The 20750-nt window shown below is 34.4% G+C and overlaps 3 protein-coding genes across 3 annotated transcripts; all 3 read left to right on the forward strand.

The window, feature by feature from the left end:
- Positions 1 to 1288: 1288 nt before the first annotated feature.
- Positions 1289 to 1786, forward strand: LOC139842108 (uncharacterized). Its single transcript, XM_071832282.1, has one exon. The coding sequence runs from the start codon at positions 1289 to 1291 to the stop codon at positions 1784 to 1786; it is 498 nt and encodes a 165-aa protein (XP_071688383.1).
- Positions 1787 to 4807: 3021 nt separating this feature from the next.
- Positions 4808 to 10567, forward strand: LOC139844327 (probable glycosyltransferase At5g03795). The gene is made up of 4 exons (XM_071834548.1): positions 4808 to 5352; positions 8792 to 9036; positions 9137 to 9488; positions 9581 to 10567. Exons 1-4 carry the CDS (start codon positions 5017 to 5019, stop codon positions 10253 to 10255), a joined length of 1608 nt encoding a protein of 535 aa, XP_071690649.1. The 5' UTR covers positions 4808 to 5016; the 3' UTR covers positions 10256 to 10567.
- Positions 10568 to 15176: 4609 nt separating this feature from the next.
- On the forward strand, positions 15177 to 20221 carry LOC139844328 (coatomer subunit delta-2-like). The gene is made up of 12 exons (XM_071834549.1): positions 15177 to 15237; positions 15338 to 15398; positions 15565 to 15604; positions 16491 to 16714; positions 16998 to 17240; positions 17311 to 17485; positions 17769 to 18073; positions 18907 to 19099; positions 19186 to 19339; positions 19461 to 19523; positions 19626 to 19722; positions 19877 to 20221. Exons 2-12 carry the CDS (start codon positions 15396 to 15398, stop codon positions 19964 to 19966), a joined length of 1587 nt encoding a protein of 528 aa, XP_071690650.1. The 5' UTR covers positions 15177 to 15237; positions 15338 to 15395; the 3' UTR covers positions 19967 to 20221.
- The last annotated feature ends 529 nt before the right edge of the window (positions 20222 to 20750 follow it).

The raw sequence follows: 20750 nt of genomic DNA on the forward strand, positions 1-20750 counted from the left end.
TCCTTGGATGGCTCGAAGTTCATGAAGCAGAATCATGACACGAAAACAAGTTCAAGTAAGATCATCACTTGAAATAAGATTGTTATAGTTATAGAAATTGAATCAAAGTTTGAATATGATTATTACCTTGTATTAGAATGATAACCTACTGTAAGAAACAAAGATTTCTTGAGGTTGGATGATCACCTTACAAGATTGGAAGTGAGCTAGCAAACTTGAAAGTATTCTTGATTTTATGTAACTAGAACTTGTAGAATATATGAAGAACACTTAGAACTTGAAGATAGAACTTGAGAGAGATCAATTAGATGAAGAAAATTGAAGAATGAAAGTGTTTGTAGGTGTTTTTGGTCGTTGGTGTATGGATTAGATATAAAGGATATGTAATTTTGTTTTCATGTAAATAAGTCATGAATGATTACTCATATTTTTGTAATTTTATGAGATATTTCATGCTAGTTGACAAATGATGGTTCCCACATGTGTTAGGTGACTCACATGGGCTGCTAAGAGCTGATCATTGGAGTGTATATACCAATAGTACATACATCTAAAAGCTGTGTATTGTACGAGTACGAATACGGGTGCATACGAGTAGAATTGTTGATGAAACTGAACGAGGATGTAATTGTAAGCATTTTTGTTAAGTAGAAGTATTTTGATAAGTGTATTGAAGTCTTTCAAAAGTGTATAAATACATATTAAAACACTACATGTATATACATTTTAACTGAGTCATTAAGTCATCGTTAGTCGTTACATGTAAGTGTTGTTTTGAAACCTTTAGGTTAACGATCTTGTTAAATGTTGTTAACCCAATGTTTATAATATCTAATGAGATGTTAAATTATTATATTATCATGATATTATGATATATTAATATATCTTAATATGATATATATACATTTAAATGTCATTATAACGATAATCGTTACATATATGTCTCGTTTCGAAATCCTTAAGTTAGTAGTCTTGTTTATATGTATATAACTCATTGTTAATATACTTATGGAGATACTTACTTATCATAATCCCATGTTAACCATATGTATATCCATATATATATCGTCATGTCGTTTTTATAAGTTTTAACGTTCGTGAATCGCCGGTCAACTTGGGTGGTCAATTGTCTATATGAAACATATTTCAATTAATCAAGTCTTAACAAGTTTGATTGCTTAACATGTTGGAAACATTTAATCATGTAAATATCAATCTCAATTAATATATATAAACATGGAAAAGTTCGGGTCACTACATTAACTCTGTTAGAACCACGTCTGAGAGAATGGGTACTGGATTTTGTAATCGGACATCTGAGGCTTTTAATAATTTTATTGAAGAGGGGAATCTTGTGGATATTCCTCTTGGTGGAAGAGCGTACACTCGAGCTAACAAGTCGTTTACTAAGAGAGCAAAACTGGACCGATTTCTTGCTTCTAATGGGTTCTTAAATTCTTTCCCAAATTTGGTTGGTTCTATCCTCACTAACCTTTGGTCGGATCATTGTCCTATTCTCCTTCGCAATGAGGTAATCGATTATGGCCCCACTCCTTTTAAACTATTCAAAAGTTGGTTCGATTTAGATGGCTTTGAGAACACTGTTATCAGTTGCTGGAATAACACCGAGACATATCTCAGCTCAAATCCTCAAATACGTTTTAAAGACAAACTAAAACGGGTTAAGGGTGCCTTGAAAGAGTGGAATATTTCCCTGAGATCACAGGCTATGTCTGATCGAATCTCCCACGTTAATCAGATAAAAGGTATTGACGACGAGCTGTAGTTGGTCACTGAGCCGATTTCCTTAGCGAGTTCTCGTTCTGAAATCCTCAAAGATCTGACCTTGATCGAGTCGACTGAAGCTTCGAATATGGCACAAAAAAACAGAAAGTTGGCTATTAGCTTGGGTGACGAGAATACTTCTTTTTTTCACACTTCAATCAATAGAAAACGAAAAATGCTTCAAGTTAACGGTATCATGTCTAATGGTATTTGGGAAACTTCTCCTTTAAGGGTCAAAGAGGTTTTTCTTGAATTTTTCTCTAATAAGTTCAAACATGTTCCATGTGCTTCGGTCACTGCTCCTAGTCGCCACTTGAAACAACTTCACGAGTCTAAAGCTACCTTTTTATGCTCGTCTTTTTCTGAAACAAAGATCAAAGAAGCAGTGTGGTCGTGTGGTTGTGACGAAGCCCCGGGGCCCGACGGTTTCTCTTTTAGATTCGTTAAACACTTTTGGGAAACGATTAAACATGATATCTTCTGTATGGTACATGACTTTGAAGATAAATGCTTTATTCCGAGAGGCTGTAACTCTTCGTTCTTCTCTCTTATCCCGAAAAAAGATCATCCTATTCACGTTCACGACTTCCACCCGATTAGTCTTATTGGTATTCAGTATAAGATATTGGCAAAGCTTCTTGCCAATAGATTATCTCTTGTCATTGACGATATTATTAGCCCGGAACAAACGGCATTCATAAAAGGCCGTCAAATTCTTGACGGTCCGTTAATCATTAATGAGTTGGTGGAATGGTGCAAGAAGAGAAAAAAAAAAGCTCTTTTCTTCAAGGTCGATTTTGACAAGGCCTTCGATTCGATTCATTGGGAGTATATTCTTACTATGCTCTCAAACTTGGGGTTTGGTCCGAAGTGGGTCAGTTGGATTCGCGCATGTCTTTCTTCGTCTTGTGCCTCCTTGCTTATAAACGGTAGCCCTTCTGCTGAGTTCACCATCGGTCGTGGTCTACGACAAGGAGACCCGTTATCTCCGCTTTTATTCATCATTGGTATGGAAGGTCTCACCGCTGCCTTAAAAGACGCTTTAGATGCTTCGTTGTATAAAGGGCTAAGGGTTGGCGATCCTAACCATGGTGAACTAGTCTTTCATTGTATTTATGCCGATGATGCTTTGTTTGTAGGCGAATGGGATGATACAAATGCCACGAACCTGGTTACTATTCTTGGTTGTTTCTTTTTGGTGTCTGGTTTAAAAATCAACCTCCTTAAGTCGAATTTGTTTGGTGTTGGAGTTCATTCGCAGGAAGTTGCTCGATTAGCTGCCATTATGGGTTGCTCTAATTCAGCCTTACCTTTCCATTTTCTTGGCCTTCCGGTCGGTCTTAACATGTCTAGAATCGCCAATTGGGACCCGATCATTTCTAAGATAAAGAAGCGACTTGCATCTTGGAAGGCGAATATGATTTCTTTTGGTGGTCGTCTCACTTTGATCAAGTCTGTTCTTGGGGTTCTCGGCACTTACTATATGTCTTTGTTCAAGGTTCCTTGCAAGGTTATTCATACCATGGAATCTTTACGAGCGGCTTTTTTTTGGGGAGGTAAGGACAATGCTAGAAAAATACATTGGGTAAAGTGGAAACTTATTCAAAATTCGTTTGCAAATGGTGGCTTAAATGTTGTAAATCTTGCTTCTCTAAATCATGCTCTTATTTATAAATGGAGATGGAGATTACTTGTGAACTATAATGCTTTGTGGGCTAGAGTTATTACATCGATTCATGAGATCAAATCCAGTGACATGAGTTATTCAAAGCGTTTTTCTTCAGGTACTTGGGCTGCCATTTTCAAATGTGTTGCTGCGATTCATGATAAAAACATGATTCCTCCTTCTCTAATGCATATCAAGCTTGGAAATGGTTCTCTTTCTAGTTTCTGGTACGACCCATGGCTGGAAGGAACGCCCCTTGCTTCGAGATTCCCCCGTCTTCTTGCTTTGGACACCCGAAAGTCGGACTTGGTTGCTGAGCGTTTTCAAAATGGAGTGTGGACGTGGTTCTGGAGACTAGATTTAAGGGGTGGTATTGAGCAGTTTTCGTTCTCTTCGTTACTTAGTCTTCTAGCTCCCATTAACTTATCAAGGGAGAAAGATATCTGAGTTTGGGATGGTTCCAGCTCTAATGTTTTCTCTGTATCTGATGCAAGGCGCCAAATTGATTCGCATAACTTAGCCCCTCCCTCACGCAAAACTGATTGGTTCACGACGTTTCCTCCAAAGATTAATATTTTTATCTGGCGCTTAAAGATGCAACGTCTTGCAACAAAAGAAAATCTGGAGAAAAAAGGCATCATTCTCTCCAATTCGGCTTGTGCTCTATGTGATCTTCATGCGGATACTGATCATCATATTTTTGTTACTTGCAACATTAGTAGACAAATATGGGTTTATATTGGTTCATGGGTAAATATGCACATTCCTTGTTGGGCTTCGATGGAAAAATTGTGGACTTGGTTTGATGGCTTGCAGATTCAAGGAAAGAAACGTTTGGTTCTAAGAAGTATTTGGTATTCGACTCTCTGGAACATGTGGCGGCTCCGGAACAGCTATACCTTCAACGATGCGGCTTTCAGAAAATCTCATGTTTTGGATAAACATTATTGTTTTTTTTTTTTTTTTTGGTTTTTCTCTAGATATAAAAAATATAAAGTTAATTGGTCCTTGTGGTTGCAAAACCTTTTGGACTCTTTGTAATTTTTTGTTTTCTTTCCCGGGCGCTTTGCTTGTGGGTAATAAATTTCTTCTGCTGTTCTAAAAAAAAAAAAAAACCATCCGATGTTTTAGCGCGTGCTCTTAAACTCCAACAACACACGTGTCCAAAACAAACTACACTAAAAACCAAGCCATTTATGAGATCATCGGTTAAAGCATTGAAGGACATAACTGTAAATATCAAAACACAACAACAACAATAATAAAAAATAAATTTTTAAATATATAAAAAATATAAATTTAACTATAAATACAGTCTTCATTTATTTAATTTATTTTTGCATGAGCAACTCGAAAACAGAGCACAACTAGAACCATTTTTCACCATTTGTCAAACCTCATTTATTTCTAACTTTCTACTACACAAACACATAGATATAGATACAAAATATGTATCTATATATCTATATTTAGTGTTGTTTTGCTTTTTAGTAAGGTATCATATTCCAAAAACTGAGTGATATTAAAACCTGGATTTTTCAAGAGAACTTGATCAAATATAACAAATGGGTTCGTGGCGGAATTCAAGAACAACATCTACAAAAATTTTATGGTTGATTTTACCGTTAATGGCGGTGACGGTGATTATAGGGGTAAAAAAGTCAAACTATGGGTCAAAGTATAATTATCCTTGGATTTGGAGTTCAGGGATTAATTCTTATTCTTCTTCTGTGATTAGAGAAGATGTAACGGTGGTAGCTGAAGGTCCTGTTTCATTTGGGCGGCGGTCAACGGTAGTCAAAGGTGGTGGTGAGGTGGCGGAAGGGCCGTCAGAAAATTTTGGTTTTAATTCATCTTATCCACCGTTAGCTATGGAAGATGAAATGGATGTTGAATTGCCTGTAAGTTCACTTTAATTTCTTTTAATTTTAATACTTAGTTTATAGTTTTTAGATATTCAAGGTGAAGTAAAATTTCCAAATTCTATAAATTCTACTCCGTATAATAAACAATAAACATGTTAAAGATTATTTATTTTGTAACATTTAAAAAAAAATATATATATATTGAATTAGTAATAACTACTATATAACCATCAAACTAATCATAAATTTTGTGAGTAATAAAGCATATAATACCTTGCAAATGACTTAAAATAGTCTTTAAAAAGTATATAAATGGAATTACTATATTCAAGTGTTACTTGTTGTAACTATATATATACACCAAAATATTTAACTAAAGATTAGAAGCTCTTTTAAAGCAAAATATTTCCTTATTGTTATCATAACGTAAGGATCAAGTAATTTATGTTTTCTGTTTGTTGCGATAATAATTTACTCATTTCCTACTATACAGTGATCACAAGGATTAACGGATTATGTACGTAGTTCAATTAAGAAAAGGAATTGACCTCTAAAAGCATAAGATACGTAGTAATTATGAATTTAAAATTTCTTAATTATCTTAAAAAATACAGTTAATACACTTTAATCAATTATTTTTAACTTGATTTTTTATTCTAATAAGGAAAATATAAATTTATTAATTATTCTTATATAATGCTCAAGATAGTCAAACCATTAAAAAGTGTTAAATTACCAAGGAAAAATTACTATAATAAGGCTTATAATTAATAATTAATGATTAAATTAAATTATTCTCATAAAAAAAGTAGCCGTGATTAAACGCAAAGAATAAAAACTCCCCTTTGAGTTAAATTCAGTTTCTCAAAATGGAACTTCGTAAATATGCCTAATCGCTAATTTGACATTTTAGGTGAATTATTATAAATTGGCGAGTAAAGTTAAAATCATCTGATAATTAATCATCATTATTCTTTAATAAATATTTTAAAATTTCCTTGATAAAACGAAAAATGAATCTCTAGAAAAGTTCGATTGTTGATTAAATTGAAAACCAAGTGGTAAGTAAGTTTTATTTTGGAAACTAGAAGATACAAGTTGGTTCAATTCTAGTTACAAATGAAATAAGTTAGTTCAGAGGGGATTCATGTGATACATTGATAGCCATTTAATTTCTTTCGGTGAAGAAAGAGTTTTATATAGATCAAATATAGCTTTGGTAGTGTTTCGGTAAAAATTATAGTTTATATATATAGCTTTTATTAGAATCATAGTTTACAAACCACATAGACTTGCCTGAGTGCCCACCGAGTTGCCCAATGAAGCACACCACCCGGGTTCAATTCCCGACTATGCCAAATTGTTTAAAAAGTGAGTGTGACTAGAGGGTACGCATAATGCGCAATTCACCCGGTATCAGATCTCGCGCTCGGAGGCTTGATTACCCGAGGTTTTACCTTCAATGGGGAAGCCAATGTGTTTGTTCATAGGAGGGTTTTCTCGCTTACAAAAAAAAAAAAAAAAAAAATGACTCGTACAGTATTATATTAAGAATTTTTACTATAAACTACTTTCGTCTTCACATTTCTATTTATATATCTTTCAGAATAAGTATTTAATTTGATTCTAGCCAATTGAGAATGATTTAAGTGAAGGAAGAAAAAAAATTCTATTGACTAATAATGTATCGATTGTTTTTTTTTAAATGTGTGCATTTTTATTGTGGATATTTAAATTAGAAAGGAGGGACTGAGGGAGTATATAGGGGCGGATTTGAGGGCGGAAAACACGTGCGCTTTCACATGACTTATGATCCAAAGGGACATATAGTGCTAGTACTTAACCAAATTTTTTAGTGTTTAATGAACTTATTCGTACATATATTTAAAACTTCTGTATACAAAAAGGGCTATTTTTTTTATTAATGAAGAGTGCCCATATAAAATATTAGAATTGACAGGACGCGCATATAATGAGGATGTATTTGTAATATATTAGTAATTAATAAGGATTTTGTTAACAACAGTCCTTTGGAGTTTTCGTTAGTGTTCCTTAAAGTGTATTATTGATTTGAAAATGACACTTTTTAAATTGTACAATTAATTTATACACGTTACCAAATTGGGGTTTTAGCGAAATCATAATAACTAGTTTTTTGGTCCGCGCTTTCGCTGCGGGTTGGTTTCGGAAAAAAAGGGTACTGTAGCTACAGTAGCGTATATTCGGGTCGGGTTGGTGGAGCGGGTCAGGGGATCCGGATAGTATTGGGTTAGTGGTTTGGGGAATCATGTTTTGAAAAAAAAAAAGTTACTATTCACAGATGGTGTCAACCTACCACAATTTATGTGTATATAAATTAATGCATGGATGCATCATATATACCTTTCAATCATTAAATCATACTTATATCTTTTTGATTAATAATTACTTGTTTCGACTAGGATTGTATTAGTTGAGGATCAACTTACATAACATCCATTAAATATAAAAATTACATTAGGTTACGTACATAGTTAACTAATAACACAACTGTTAATTATTAACCGTGTTTACTAAATATATCGGATTATATTAAAACATGAAGTTAGTTTTCTTTTAAATTCTGGAACTTTACAAAGTATTTCGGAGATAAGGATGTTCAGGACCATGAATATATTCTTTTTACGCCATCATTTGTCTTTTTGGAACCTTTTTCTGTTAAATGGAATCTTTTGCTTCTATTTTCAAATTTAGTTTTATGTTGATGTCGATAATTCATGATTAATAAACTTACTAATTATTTATTAATAATTAATTAATAGTTTATGGTGATTATGATTATGATATGATTATATATTGATTACTAATATACGAAGTATAATAACCATCACAAAATGACCTAGTGATTGACGTTTTAATATCATCACAAGAAGTCGTCGGTCCAAACCTCACTATCTAAGCATTTCGAGATACATATTGTGGTGGTCATAAAAGGATCGGATATGATTATGAAATAACGAGATCAGACCACGAACATCTATGTAAAAATATTTGGCCTCCCTGGAAACTTTAAAAAGGAAAATTTATGTCGTTTGCCCCGATTATATATAGAGTATAATAGTTAAATTAAAATATATGTTAATTAATATACTTATATATACTTGCCTTATATTATATTTATTCATTTATTTAATAATATTAAGTTGAATTAAATGCAACATATAAATGAAAAATGAATTAATCAAAGTATCTTAATTTTAAGAGTTCAAATTGTATTTGATATACTTTGATAATGATGTGACAGACTGATAGTTGATTATTGTGTTATCATTGAATTATTAGATGTATGTGGTGTTGTAACATATACTCGAAACTAACATATTCAATAGTACGTCAGTATGCTCGATGTTGCTATCAAATGTAAAACTAATAGTATAAACCTTAAAGTACAACTTACAACTCCAAAATTGTGCTGCTAATTGTGTCGTTTTGGCAGGCTATTGCCAAGGAAGATGACTTGAATGCCACGTTGAGTGCACCCGACCTTTTTGCGTCTACTAATCAAATTGGTAGACTTCATGTTGACACAATCAACAGGAAGTACACCAGTTTGGATAAGCTCGAAGCCCGCTTAGGTCAAGTTCGAGCTGCAATTAAAGAAGCCGAATCAGGAAATAGAACTAATGATCCAGATTATGTACCGTATGGTCCAATGTACTGGAACGCAGCCTCATTTCACCGGTAATAGACCCTTTAAATGAACTTTATGCACTTATGCCCTAAACAATTTGTTTGTTAACGTTTGTTACTTATAATTTACCGGATGGTTTGTCTTGTTTAGGAGTTATTTGGAGATGGAAAAGCAATTTAAAGTGTTCGTATATGAAGAAGGGGAACCTCCAATATTTCATAATGGTCCTTGCAAAAACATATATGCAATGGAAGGTAACTTTATATACCATATGGAAACCACCAAGTTTCGAACAAAAAACCCCGAAAAAGCTCACACATTTTTCCTGCCCATGAGTGCCACAATGATGGTTCGGTTTATCTTTGAGCGTGATCCGAATGTTGACCATTGGCGTCCTATGAAGCAAACAATTAAAGATTATGTTGATCTTGTGGGTGGCAAGTACCCTTTTTGGAACCGAAGCCTAGGAGCCGATCATTTCACTGTTGCGTGCCATGATTGGGTTAGTAAAGTCTTTTATACTGTCGTTTCATCATATTTTTTACGTTTTCATAATGTCAACTTGGATGCTAACATATGTCTTTTGCTATGTAGGGGCCAGAGTTATCAAAAGCGGTCCCATACCTCTTCAAGAACTCTATTCGGGCTCTATGTAATGCAAATACCTCGGAAGGGTTTAATCCGTCCAAAGATGTATCAATCCCGGAAATATTACTCCCAGATGGAACAACACGTGGGATATTGAACGGGCCATCTCCAAGGAACCGACCCATTTTGGCATTTTTTGCAGGTGGGGTCCATGGTCCTATCAGGCCAATACTTTTAGAGCATTGGCAGGACAAGGACCCTGACCTGCAAGTACACAAGTACCTTCCAAAAGGCGTTTCGTACATGGGTATGCTAAGACAAAGCAAGTATTGCATTTCCCCTAGCGGGTATGAGGTGGCGAGCCCAAGAATGGTTGAAGCCCTATACACCGGTTGTGTCCCGGTGCTCATCAAGGATCATTATGTGGCACCGTTTAGTGACGTCCTAAATTGGAAATCGTTTGCAGTTATACTTGATGTTCAGGATATTCCGAACCTTAAAAGCATCTTAACCAATATATCGACAAGACAATATCTTAGAATGCAAAGAAGAGGTAAACAAGTTCGAAGGCACTTTGAAGTTAACTATCCTCCAAAGAGGTACGACGTTTTTCACATGATACTTCATTCGGTTTGGCTTCGGAGGTTAAACATCCACATCCAAAGTGTTGCTGATTCGTGACAATTCGATAAACACGACTCTGTAGAGAGTTTTTTTTCTTTTTTTTCTTTTTCTTTTTAATTGGGCAAAATGGTGCATATAAGCAAAAAAATGTAATGGGCATTTTAAGTTGTTTATAACCGTCTATTATGCAATTGGGTCGGGTTTTTCAATATTTATTTACTTTTGCGTTTTACACTCACTGTTGTTATCTACTAAGCTGCTATGTTTTTAGCCCGTTCGAAATGCCCCAGAACTTATTAGGTTAAACGGCCCATATACAGGTTGAATATATGGATATAGTCATATAGATATGGATATGGATTACTTTCTTTTGTCAAATTCACGATGAACAACTTAACTTTATACGTTTACTAAAGACAATAATGGTTGATCATATTCTCGTGGTTGATAAAGTATTTAAAGTTTTGGTCCATATTATTGTAACTTGTCTATCATGCATTGTTAACATTATTCCACTTATGCATTTCAACTATTGCGATACGTAGTTGGAAAATATGGTCCATTGGTTCTTAATTCCACTGTATGTTCTTTTTTTTTTCTCTCTCTTTTTAATTTTAATGATGAGAATCAATAATCACGATAAGATGGCATAGGGACTGGCGTTCTGATATCTTCATAAAAAGTTAAGTACAAATTTCAATAGCATCACATCTTAGAGTAGCCAATGAGTTGGTTAGCATGGTCATATAATAACTTGGTTGTATATCCGTCATCGAAGGAAAGTTACTCACCTCTCCAGGTATCGGAACAAGGAATTCTCATACATTTATTGATTAAAATCAATGTTGACATATACTTAATACCATTGACATATAATTTGTAGAAAAAAAAATTGATTATCAATTTGTTTAATGATGAACACATAGATAAGAGCATGACTTAATTGGTAAAGTTAAGATTAAGATCAATCCAAAGAAGTAATTTGTGTTGGTCAAGTCTAGTCCAAGCTCCCAATTATCAAAGCCTTCACTGATACTTAAAGCCATACACCATATATTGATATATACCGTTTTGATATTATTTTTTTTGGTGTTCTGATATACGTGGGGTCAACTTTTATGCTTATTACGGAATACGGAGTATCTATTATCTATGTTCATTTCTCAGTATGAGCTAAAGGTAAACAAAGGTGTAATTCGTGAATGGTCCAAAACTTTTAGGTAAATGGCCTACCTTAAAGAAGCAGATTTCAAAAGCCCCATTATGCTCTATATAGGCTGATTTGGTCTGTTTTAGCCCAAAGTTGATTAGATGTATGATATTCTAAAGACCCATTGTCGAATGATAGTGTCCAGACTCCAGCATATTTTAGCTTCTCTCTTTGCGTGATAATAAATAAATAGATCTATTAATTAAGAAGATAATTTCATTGCTTTCTCTTCATCTACTTGGTAATTACTAATAACCAAAAAGTTGAAATACAATGAAATATGAAGCTTCATCTTATGTAACCATCTTCAATTGAAACGACCTCGACCCGTTTTCAGAAAACAACATATTTTCTTTTTAAAGAGCCTGATGCGACGCATCCTATACAGGCTGATCCAATTTGTCCAATTTTGTCCTGTTTGACCCGTTTCCAAAGGCCCAATTCGACACCTATTATTTAACCAAAACATAGTTCATTTCCAAACCAACATTTTCAACAAGTTTACATGATAATCAATCAATATTTAGTATTATACCGACCCGTTAAAAAATCAAGTGGCAAACTTGACCCATTTGGCACTTCTTGACCAAAAGACTCGATATCAATAGCATAAGTTTTAAGGTAATTACTACCCATCCAAAAGGAACTACAAGCAAATTCATCAAGCGCAAAATCTAGTCTTCATACCACAACTAAGATCATAACAACTCGATAACCACCATGTCCTTACCCTTCCCTTGAAAAAACCAAAACCTATAAAAAAAAAGTATAAACAACAACGGATAAGCGAAACACTTAGTGAATACATTATATACATACAATTCAATAAACTCATAAAGATAGCTAAACTACATACAACATCCACAACATCAAGCATACAACTATACAAACAAAAATCAACACAAACTTGCAAGGTTTGTCACATCCTCCCGGGAACCAAACCTTACGTTGGTATGACGTGTCACATCCACCCGGGAACCATGTCAATACCCGCTTGTCACATCCACCCGGGAACCAAGCTATCGACGGTGAACCATGGATCATAAACTCGTCACATCTACCCGGGAACCGAGTCGTCATCCATATGAGAACTTGTCACATCCACCCGGTAACCGAGTCTCCTCCCGAACCACAATTTCACATATCAATACAAACTTACCAAATTATATGCATACACCCAATATACTCACCTCAAATCCAAGCAAGCAATTCAACAAGAACTTCCTATCAAGAAGTCAACACAACCGTTCTCAAGCACAAATCACCTAAATAATAGGCATATAAACACATACAAGTTATCATATTTCTATCATATAGGGTCAAACAAGACTAACGACACTAGGGTTCATCCCAAATTCCCAAAAGTTCATTCTTACATCCATTTCTTTATTAGGATACGAAAATAATAAATCTTAGTCTTCAAAACTCATTACCAAATTCTTGAACTCTAGCTTTTATTAGTAAATTTCAAGTTAAATATAAAATCTCATGTTTCCTCTTCTTACATCTTAACCACTTACTCATATAATCAAACCAAATTCTTGATCATCAAATCATTAACATTTTTTTTTTAAATCAACAAGTCTTGTATACAAGTTCACTAGACCCTTAACTCATAATTTTGCTAATTTAGCCAATAATCAAGTTATTATTAATAGATTTTATCATCAATTACACCCCTAAGGCTAAAACCCACCACAAATCAACTTATCTAACCAATTATCAAATATTAAAAATAAAACCCAAAATTAGAGTTTGCATGCTCATATTCTTTCAACATTCAAAACCCACAAGTTATATAAATAAGGTCTATAACAACCCATAAACCCTAACCTTCTCCCAAGCAAAGAATCAAAGGCATAAATTTCAGACTTAGAACTTACCAAAGGAAGGAAAATAGCTCTAGATTACTAGAACAAGATTCCACAAGCTTTAGGTCACATTTTCTCTTCGAACCACCAAAATCTCCACTTTCTCACTCTAGCTTCTCTCTCTAGTTTGAGAGTCTTCTAGAAGGAAATGTAGAACAAAATGAAGTTCAGATCTGATTTTAGGGCTTAAAAGTCGATTTTAGGAATTTACGCATTTGGTCCCTCAATAATCGAAACTGGCCAGAATTCCTTTCCAGACAGGGATGCGGCGCATCCCAATTTTTTCTGGGATGTTACATCAATGAAATCAAATATGAAGCTTCATCTTAGATAACCATCTTCAATGAAATCGAATATGAAACTTCATCATGAGTAAAATATATTGTCACCTCGTGCTTGACGTTCACAATTTCACATATCTTTACATGAAATCTTACGTTTGAACCTCACTTGTAACGCATCTTGAGTTGCCCGAAAAAGATTTGAAAACAATTACGGGATAACTCGATTAGACTTACGTACCTATAAGTAAAACTATTCAGCCTCCCTGCTTAATTAAATAGAGAAAATCTCTTCCATTTATTTTCTAAGATAACAAAATACTCCGTAACAAAGAACGCTCATTTGAGCTTGGTTTATGTAAATAACTAGAAATCACTTGAACTTATAATCATAAATTATTGGGCTTTGTATGTAACTAAAATTACTTGTTACAATTTACAATCAACGATTGCGTGTCTATCACTAACTTTTGAGAACAATATGTTTATACACATTCAATTTACATTTTCACGATGTGTTGGATAAACACACCAGGCATAATAACGTAAGCATACAAATACCTAATAACGTAATACACTACTCACTTTGATTGTCGATTTTCCCCTCTGTTCTCATAATGTGTCCCAGACTACCCCAAATCATTATTTTTTTTAAAAATTTGTTTCACTTAAATAAACATAAACATAAACATCATTAGTAATATCATATATCATATAATACTAAAAACAGTTGATTAGTAACATTGAGTTGTAGTTCTGGTATGCCTCTCTTAGCGAGAGGTCATGACTTCGACTCCGCTGGGCTGCAACATTGCACTTAATGTTATCCCTGACATGAAGTATCCACGGAGGTCGCCTTTCGCTTAGTGCGGGGGCAGCGGGGAGGGGGGTTTTACCGATCATGCTCTCGGATTCAATAGCGGAGGACAGAGGGGTGCTCAGCCACCCCCAATAGGCCCAATTTCGATGAAATATTAATAGCTCATATTTAATTATTTTAGCTAAGCCTCCCTCAATGATTCATATAAACCAATTGTTTGAGTTACAAATCTTCCAAACCTCAATACGGAGTAATATTAACTGAAACACATCGTACAAGTTTACCTATCAATTATATTTACATGGGCCATATTAGTTTTCATACCGCAAATTTTATTATAACATTTTTTTGTTGTTTAGTAGTTACTAAAGTTCCGTATAGTACTTATTTCTATCTGTGCTTTAAACAATTAAAAAGATTATACATATGAAGTTGTCTTTTTTAGTTTTATTAAGTTTCTCTTTTAATTGTAGAGTAAGCCTCCTCTATCGTCAAATTCTGGCTCCGCTCCTGCTCGAATTGGTCTGGATTTCGTCTAGGGCAGTAGTTGAAGGCGAGTTATACAACTACGAGAGATGAACGCGTGAGTAGTTAAGTATCCTGGGTGATCTCAAACTGATTTCAAAACAAAAAAATAGTTGATTAGTATGTACACCAATGTCTCCCAATAATCAACATTTTCTTGTAACATGTATAAGGGTGTAAATTGTAAGTAAACTTATTCACAAGGGTGCGAAATGAAATATTTATCCCTGTGCAATTGAACTGATGATATATAGTTGAATCGAAGGAAACATACGATACAGAGTATCAAAAATTTATCAGATCTCCATTTCGCCGGATCAATCAACATTCCGGTAAGTATCTATTCACGCCGATCTACACATTTATGGAACCGTTTGATACTCCTATCACATTATATCATTGCTTGATCTGTAATTAATTTATGCTCTGTAGGTTATCTCAAACATTTGCACGTGATTCAAATCGCAATTGATATTCGATACTCTACAAAATGGTGATTGATTAAGCTAATTACTTTGTTCAATCTCTTAATTGTGTAGTCAGATTTGAGAGTATTTTAATAGTTTTGTGAATCGTATCTGATCTGAAAATTTGTCAGTAAAATTAGGGTTTCTGGTGGTTATAATTGGTTGTTAATTTTATCTACTTTTATTTTGCAGGTTGTTCTTGCAGCTTCTATTACCAGTAAATCTGGGAAAGGTGATTTTTTTTGTGTTTCAATCTTAGATCTTTGAAACGAACTAGATTTGATCTTACTATACATGAGTATATATGTATGTGTATGTATATCTGAATATAAAAATGTGGAATGTATGTTTTGTTATTAGTTTATTTGAAGCAAAAATGTCGAAATTTGATGACATTGCGGATCTAAGTGAGGACATTTTAGAAAATAAAAATATTAAAACTAATAAGATTATTACTGAAATGTTTCTCTTTGTTGTGATTTAAGTTTTTTAGTAGTATAATATGATTTGCATAGCTGTTGACATTTTGGTGCTTGTGGGTTGTGGCTCAGATCACAGAGTAGGCACTTCAGTTTTTTTAAAGATGTCTATAGTTGGTTGATGGAAGGTGCAGCCTTCGGTGTACCTCAAAATGGCTTTAGGATTTTAGTGTTGAGAGCTGTTAGAATCATAAATAATGAATAATAATGTTGTTGGTAATAGGGTAATCCATTAAAAATCTATGTGTCTGAATCTGAAGTACCATAGCGATCATTTATCTTTTGTTAAGTCATTAGATTAGATATGAAGGCTCTTTTTTGATAATCCACATATCTCCAGTCTTCTGTCTGACTAGCTCAAGTTCTGCAAAAGCTTGCTTTCTACAAGATTGTTACCGAGTCTTAAGAAATATTTTAAATTGGCACCTCAATTTTCTTAATCCTGTTCCTTTGCGCGCTTTAACTTTTGATCGAATTGTATAAGACATGGGCGCTGTCCCATAACCAATAGGAGTTGGTACCGGCTTGTTTATTTGTGCATTTTGTTTCCAAACTTTTAAGCTGTATGTTATATTTGTTGTTTCTAATGCCCCTTCTTTGTGGATGTTGTAAACTAACAGTCATATAATTGTTTTGCAGCACTTGTTTCAAGGCAGTTTGTTGACATGTCTCGTATTCGAATTGAGGGGCTTCTTGCAGCTTTTCCTAAGTTGGTTGGGAGTGGGAAACAGCATACTTACGTTGAGACCGAGAATGTGCGCTATGTCTACCAGCCGATCGAGAGCTTGTATCTGCTACTCGTGACTAACAAGCAAAGCAATATTCTTGAGGATCTCGATACACTGAGGCTTCTCTCTAAAGTTGTATCCTTTTTGCTGCATAACTAATTTGACATATCATGCATTGAGTTTTACCAACATTTCAGAGTTACAAATTATATATTTACGTAAATGAAAAGGATATCATACTTCTTATAGATTCTACACCACATTCATGATCTGTATCAATTTGACTTAGTGATCAAATTATTATTTTCTCCACCAATTAAGAAGTATAAGTTTATTTCAATTCGTACACATAGTATTCATTTCCATAATAATTTAAAACATTAGAGGTTAGTACATTGTATTTCTTAACTATGCATAGGTCCCTGAGTACTCTCCCTCATTAGATGAAGAAGGCATCTGCAAGAATGCTTTTGAGCTGATTTTTGCTTTTGATGAAGCCATTTCTCTTGGACACAAAGAGAATGTAACTGTTGCACAAGTGAAGCAATACTGTGAGATGGAGAGTCATGAGGAGAGGTTGCACAAACTGGTATTACAGAGCAAAATAAATGAAACCAAGGATGCTATGAGGCGTAAAGCCAATGAGATTGATAAAAGCAAGGTAAGTTGATTAGGGTTTACATTTTCTTTTACATTTATTTATGCATTAAATCTTTGTGTGATTTCTGCAGATTGAAAGAGGTAAATTGGACAAAGGTGGCTTTTCATCAATGGGTTCTATGGGTTCACTTGGACGAATGGATAGTGGTTATGTTAATGATACGAGTATCGGTAATAATACTTTTGGAGGTGGTTCTGGATTTGGATTAAGCTCTGACGTCGACTCCTTCTCAAGCAAATCTAAAGGTTGGTGATTGCTTTTTATATATACTCTTTTTGGGCCTCTAATTCAAAAAGGCTTTCAATTTGCTTTCATAATGATATTGTGAAAGATAGAATTTACATAACCAATTGGTAAGATGATTTCTCACTTAGAATCAAGAATCACTATGGGTATGGGTTTGATAGCATGGTAGAATTGGGTTCCCATCTTTAATGGGTATAAAGCCCGTTCCCTTACACCAAAACAGTATCAGATGTGTACCTTCAAATTAAACACGCCTGACATTTGTAAGTTAAATTCTGTCAGGTCGACCAAGTGCAGCTGTTAGTGCTCCAAGTAAAGGAATGGGTATGAAGCTTGGTAAATCACAAAAGGCAAACCAGTTTCTGGAATCACTTAAAGCTGAGGGTGAAGATATTGTGGAAGACGTCAGACCAAGTGCTAACTCAAGCAGATCAGCTGTTGCACCACCTACTGACCCTATCACTTTGACAACTGAAGAAAAACTTAATGTAACACTGAAGAGAGATGGTGGTCTTAGTAATTTTGATGTGCAGGGAACCTTATCTCTCCAAATACTTAACCAGGATGATGGGTTTATTCAAGTTCAGGTATGCATCATTCTTTTTTTCCCATCTGCTATCTACCTATATCTTATATGCATATCTATCTACCATACAACGGTAATAGTCATCTTCTGTTATTGTCAATGAAACTTGACCCTTTAGTAATAGTCATGTGCTTACACGTAATGCTTTTGGTGAAGCAATACATAGGTTTGTTTAGGTGGACTGCAGTCAACGAACATTTGCATCGATTGGGCTGAAGTTTAAAATTTGGATTTGAGTGACAGAACTTACGTGTGACCTTAGCCCATCAAGAATTAGTAACTCAATGTGAAGCTTTTGAAGCCATCGGTCAATAGATGATCAATGGTGACAATTTAATCCACTTAGTATTTAATGCATATAACATAGTATATTTGACAATTTGATAACTGTAGTTTTAGTATCAATATTAATATTAATATTATATTTAATAAGTAACACGATAATTATCATATCGAAAAACAGAAAAATGTTTAACATAACCTGTAACAGCCTGATTAAAGTCCACCATACTGAAACTTGGACAATTTTGATCTGTTACCCTTCTTTGTGCCTTCTATAAAGATCATGGTATCGTTGTCAAACAACATGTCAACTTTTGACTTTATTACTCAATTCAAGGACATGTTTTGGTCATTTACTGAATACATTTGTAGGGATGGAACATGCAGATGACTCTTATATTCCTGTTATTACTCATATAAAGCTTAATGCTAAACCTTTATTGTTATCATTGTTTTTGTTATTATTGATTGTTGATTTCTGATATTATTGATTATTGATTATTGATTATTGATTATTGATTAGTATATTTCTGTACCAATTTTTTTATACAGATTGAGAGTGGGGATAATCCGGAAATCAAATTCAAGACACATCCCAACATCAACAAAGAGCTGTTTGCCAGTGAAAACATTCTGGGTTCCAAGGATCCTAACCGCCCATTTCCAGCCGGACAGTCCGGTGATGGTCTTGGCCTTCTGAAGTGGAGGTTGCAAAGTAAAGATGAGTCTGATGTTCCTCTGACAAGTAAGCCTCATCATCTAGTGCTATCTTCTTCTATCTGTGATGGATTCTTTTATACTCGTATGTTATTTTGAACACATTTTTGTTAGTTAACTGCTGGCCTTCCGTTTCTGGAAATGAGACTGACGTTAGCATTGAGTATGAAGCTTCATCAACCTTTGACTTGCAAAATGTTGTTATCTCGGTTCCTCTTCCGGCTCTCAGAGAGGCACCAACTGTTAAGAATGTTGATGGAGAATGGAGGTGAAATTCTAGCTTTATTTTATCGGATTTGTTTTCCTTAAATAGAAGTTAAAAAATGGTTTGAGATAAAGTTTGTCAATATTGTGGGTCCTTGGAGTTGATACATTTCTTTCAAGTGCAGGTATGACTCCAGAAATTCGATGTTGGAATGGTCTATCCTTCTCATTGATGACTCAAACCGCAGGTTAAATAAATCACAATATTTTATTTCACTTTTTTTTAATGAAAGGTAACGTAGTGACTATTATCTGAGACATAAACTGACATAATGAAATATTATATGTAGTGGTTCAATGGAGTTTGTTGTTCCTTCTGCTGATACCTCAGCTTTCTTCCCCATTTCTGTGCGCTTCTCCGCAACAAGTACTTTCAGCAACATGAAGGTATGCATTCCACTCCGCAACCCGTGTTTAATAAGGCGTCTCGTTTAAAAAAAAAATATGTTTTTTCGGCATAGCATCTCTGGTTGTATGTTTTTAATTTTCACTTTCTTTTAAATCAAGCAATTTACAAATTATGTGATCAAAATGATTGAAGGTTGTGAGCATACTCCCACTCAAAGATGGAGCTGCTCCAAAGTTTGCCCAGAGAACACAGTTGCTCACCGATAGCTACCAAGTTGTTTGATTGAAGTTGTTTAACATATCGAGAGATCGGACCTACCTGTGATGATGTTTTGACGTTTTTCTGTTGCTGTCATATAGGTGTGTTATTACTTTCCCAGCAATATAGAAGGAATTAAATTCGACTTTCGGCTGGCATATGTTCTTGTTGTTGCATTTTGAGTCTTCGTATTTGAGAGAACTTTAATTGGAAAACTTTTATGGTACTGGTCTTTTGTAGAATAAATGGATATATTAATATTATGAAATGAACTTTATTCCCTTACATTATCACATATTTCCAAATTAGTGCTAAAAGATCATACAAGCTATATGCAGTGCAATGCAGTAAACGTCGTTTTTTGTTAGTCTTGAAAGAAGAAACACATAAATTGGACTTGCTTTTGTTGCACTACAGACCTTTTGGGATGTGGACACTTCATGATAGGCAAACAACCATACCCTATATAAGCTAAGGTTGTTCACTAAATGGGTGGACCTAGTAAGAACCGGGCTAACTTTGGTTTGGTTATTCTGGTTTTGGTGGGGGACACAGTTTAAATCGTATTCGCAATGCCCATTTGCAGATTCGTTTGCTTTTAATAGATAATTTCCATGGCACGACCGAAAACCCCAATATTATAGATCTTCCTTAAAACATTAATATATGCATCTGGAGTTAATAGTTCCAAAACATAAGATACTTGCTCGGTAGTCGGTTTGTATATGTTTTTGAATGAGACTATCATTCTTTATACTAATCATCATCTTCATCAAAAGTTCATCACAAAAGGAACATGATTTTTCGT

The sequence above is a fragment of the Rutidosis leptorrhynchoides genome, chromosome 4, assembly GCF_046630445.1.
Source record: "Rutidosis leptorrhynchoides isolate AG116_Rl617_1_P2 chromosome 4, CSIRO_AGI_Rlap_v1, whole genome shotgun sequence".
NCBI classification, from domain to species: domain Eukaryota; kingdom Viridiplantae; phylum Streptophyta; class Magnoliopsida; order Asterales; family Asteraceae; genus Rutidosis; species Rutidosis leptorrhynchoides.

Bases quoted from the DNA above. Each gene is read 5' to 3' on its own strand.
- LOC139844327 (XM_071834548.1), top strand. From the start codon at position 5,017: ATGGGTTCGTGGCGGAATTCAAGAACAACATCTACAAAAATTTTATGG. The intron at 5,353-8,791 runs GTAAGTTCACTT...TCGTTTTGGCAG, and splicing joins AAATGGATGTTGAATTGCCT to GCTATTGCCAAGGAAGATGA. The intron at 9,037-9,136 runs GTAATAGACCCT...TGTCTTGTTTAG, and splicing joins AACGCAGCCTCATTTCACCG to GAGTTATTTGGAGATGGAAA.
- LOC139842108 (XM_071832282.1), top strand. From the start codon at position 1,289: ATGGGTACTGGATTTTGTAATCGGACATCTGAGGCTTTTAATAATTTT.
- LOC139844328 (XM_071834549.1), top strand. The intron at 18,074-18,906 runs GTATGCATCATT...TTTTTTATACAG, and splicing joins ATGGGTTTATTCAAGTTCAG to ATTGAGAGTGGGGATAATCC. The intron at 19,340-19,460 runs GTGAAATTCTAG...TTTCAAGTGCAG, and splicing joins AATGTTGATGGAGAATGGAG to GTATGACTCCAGAAATTCGA.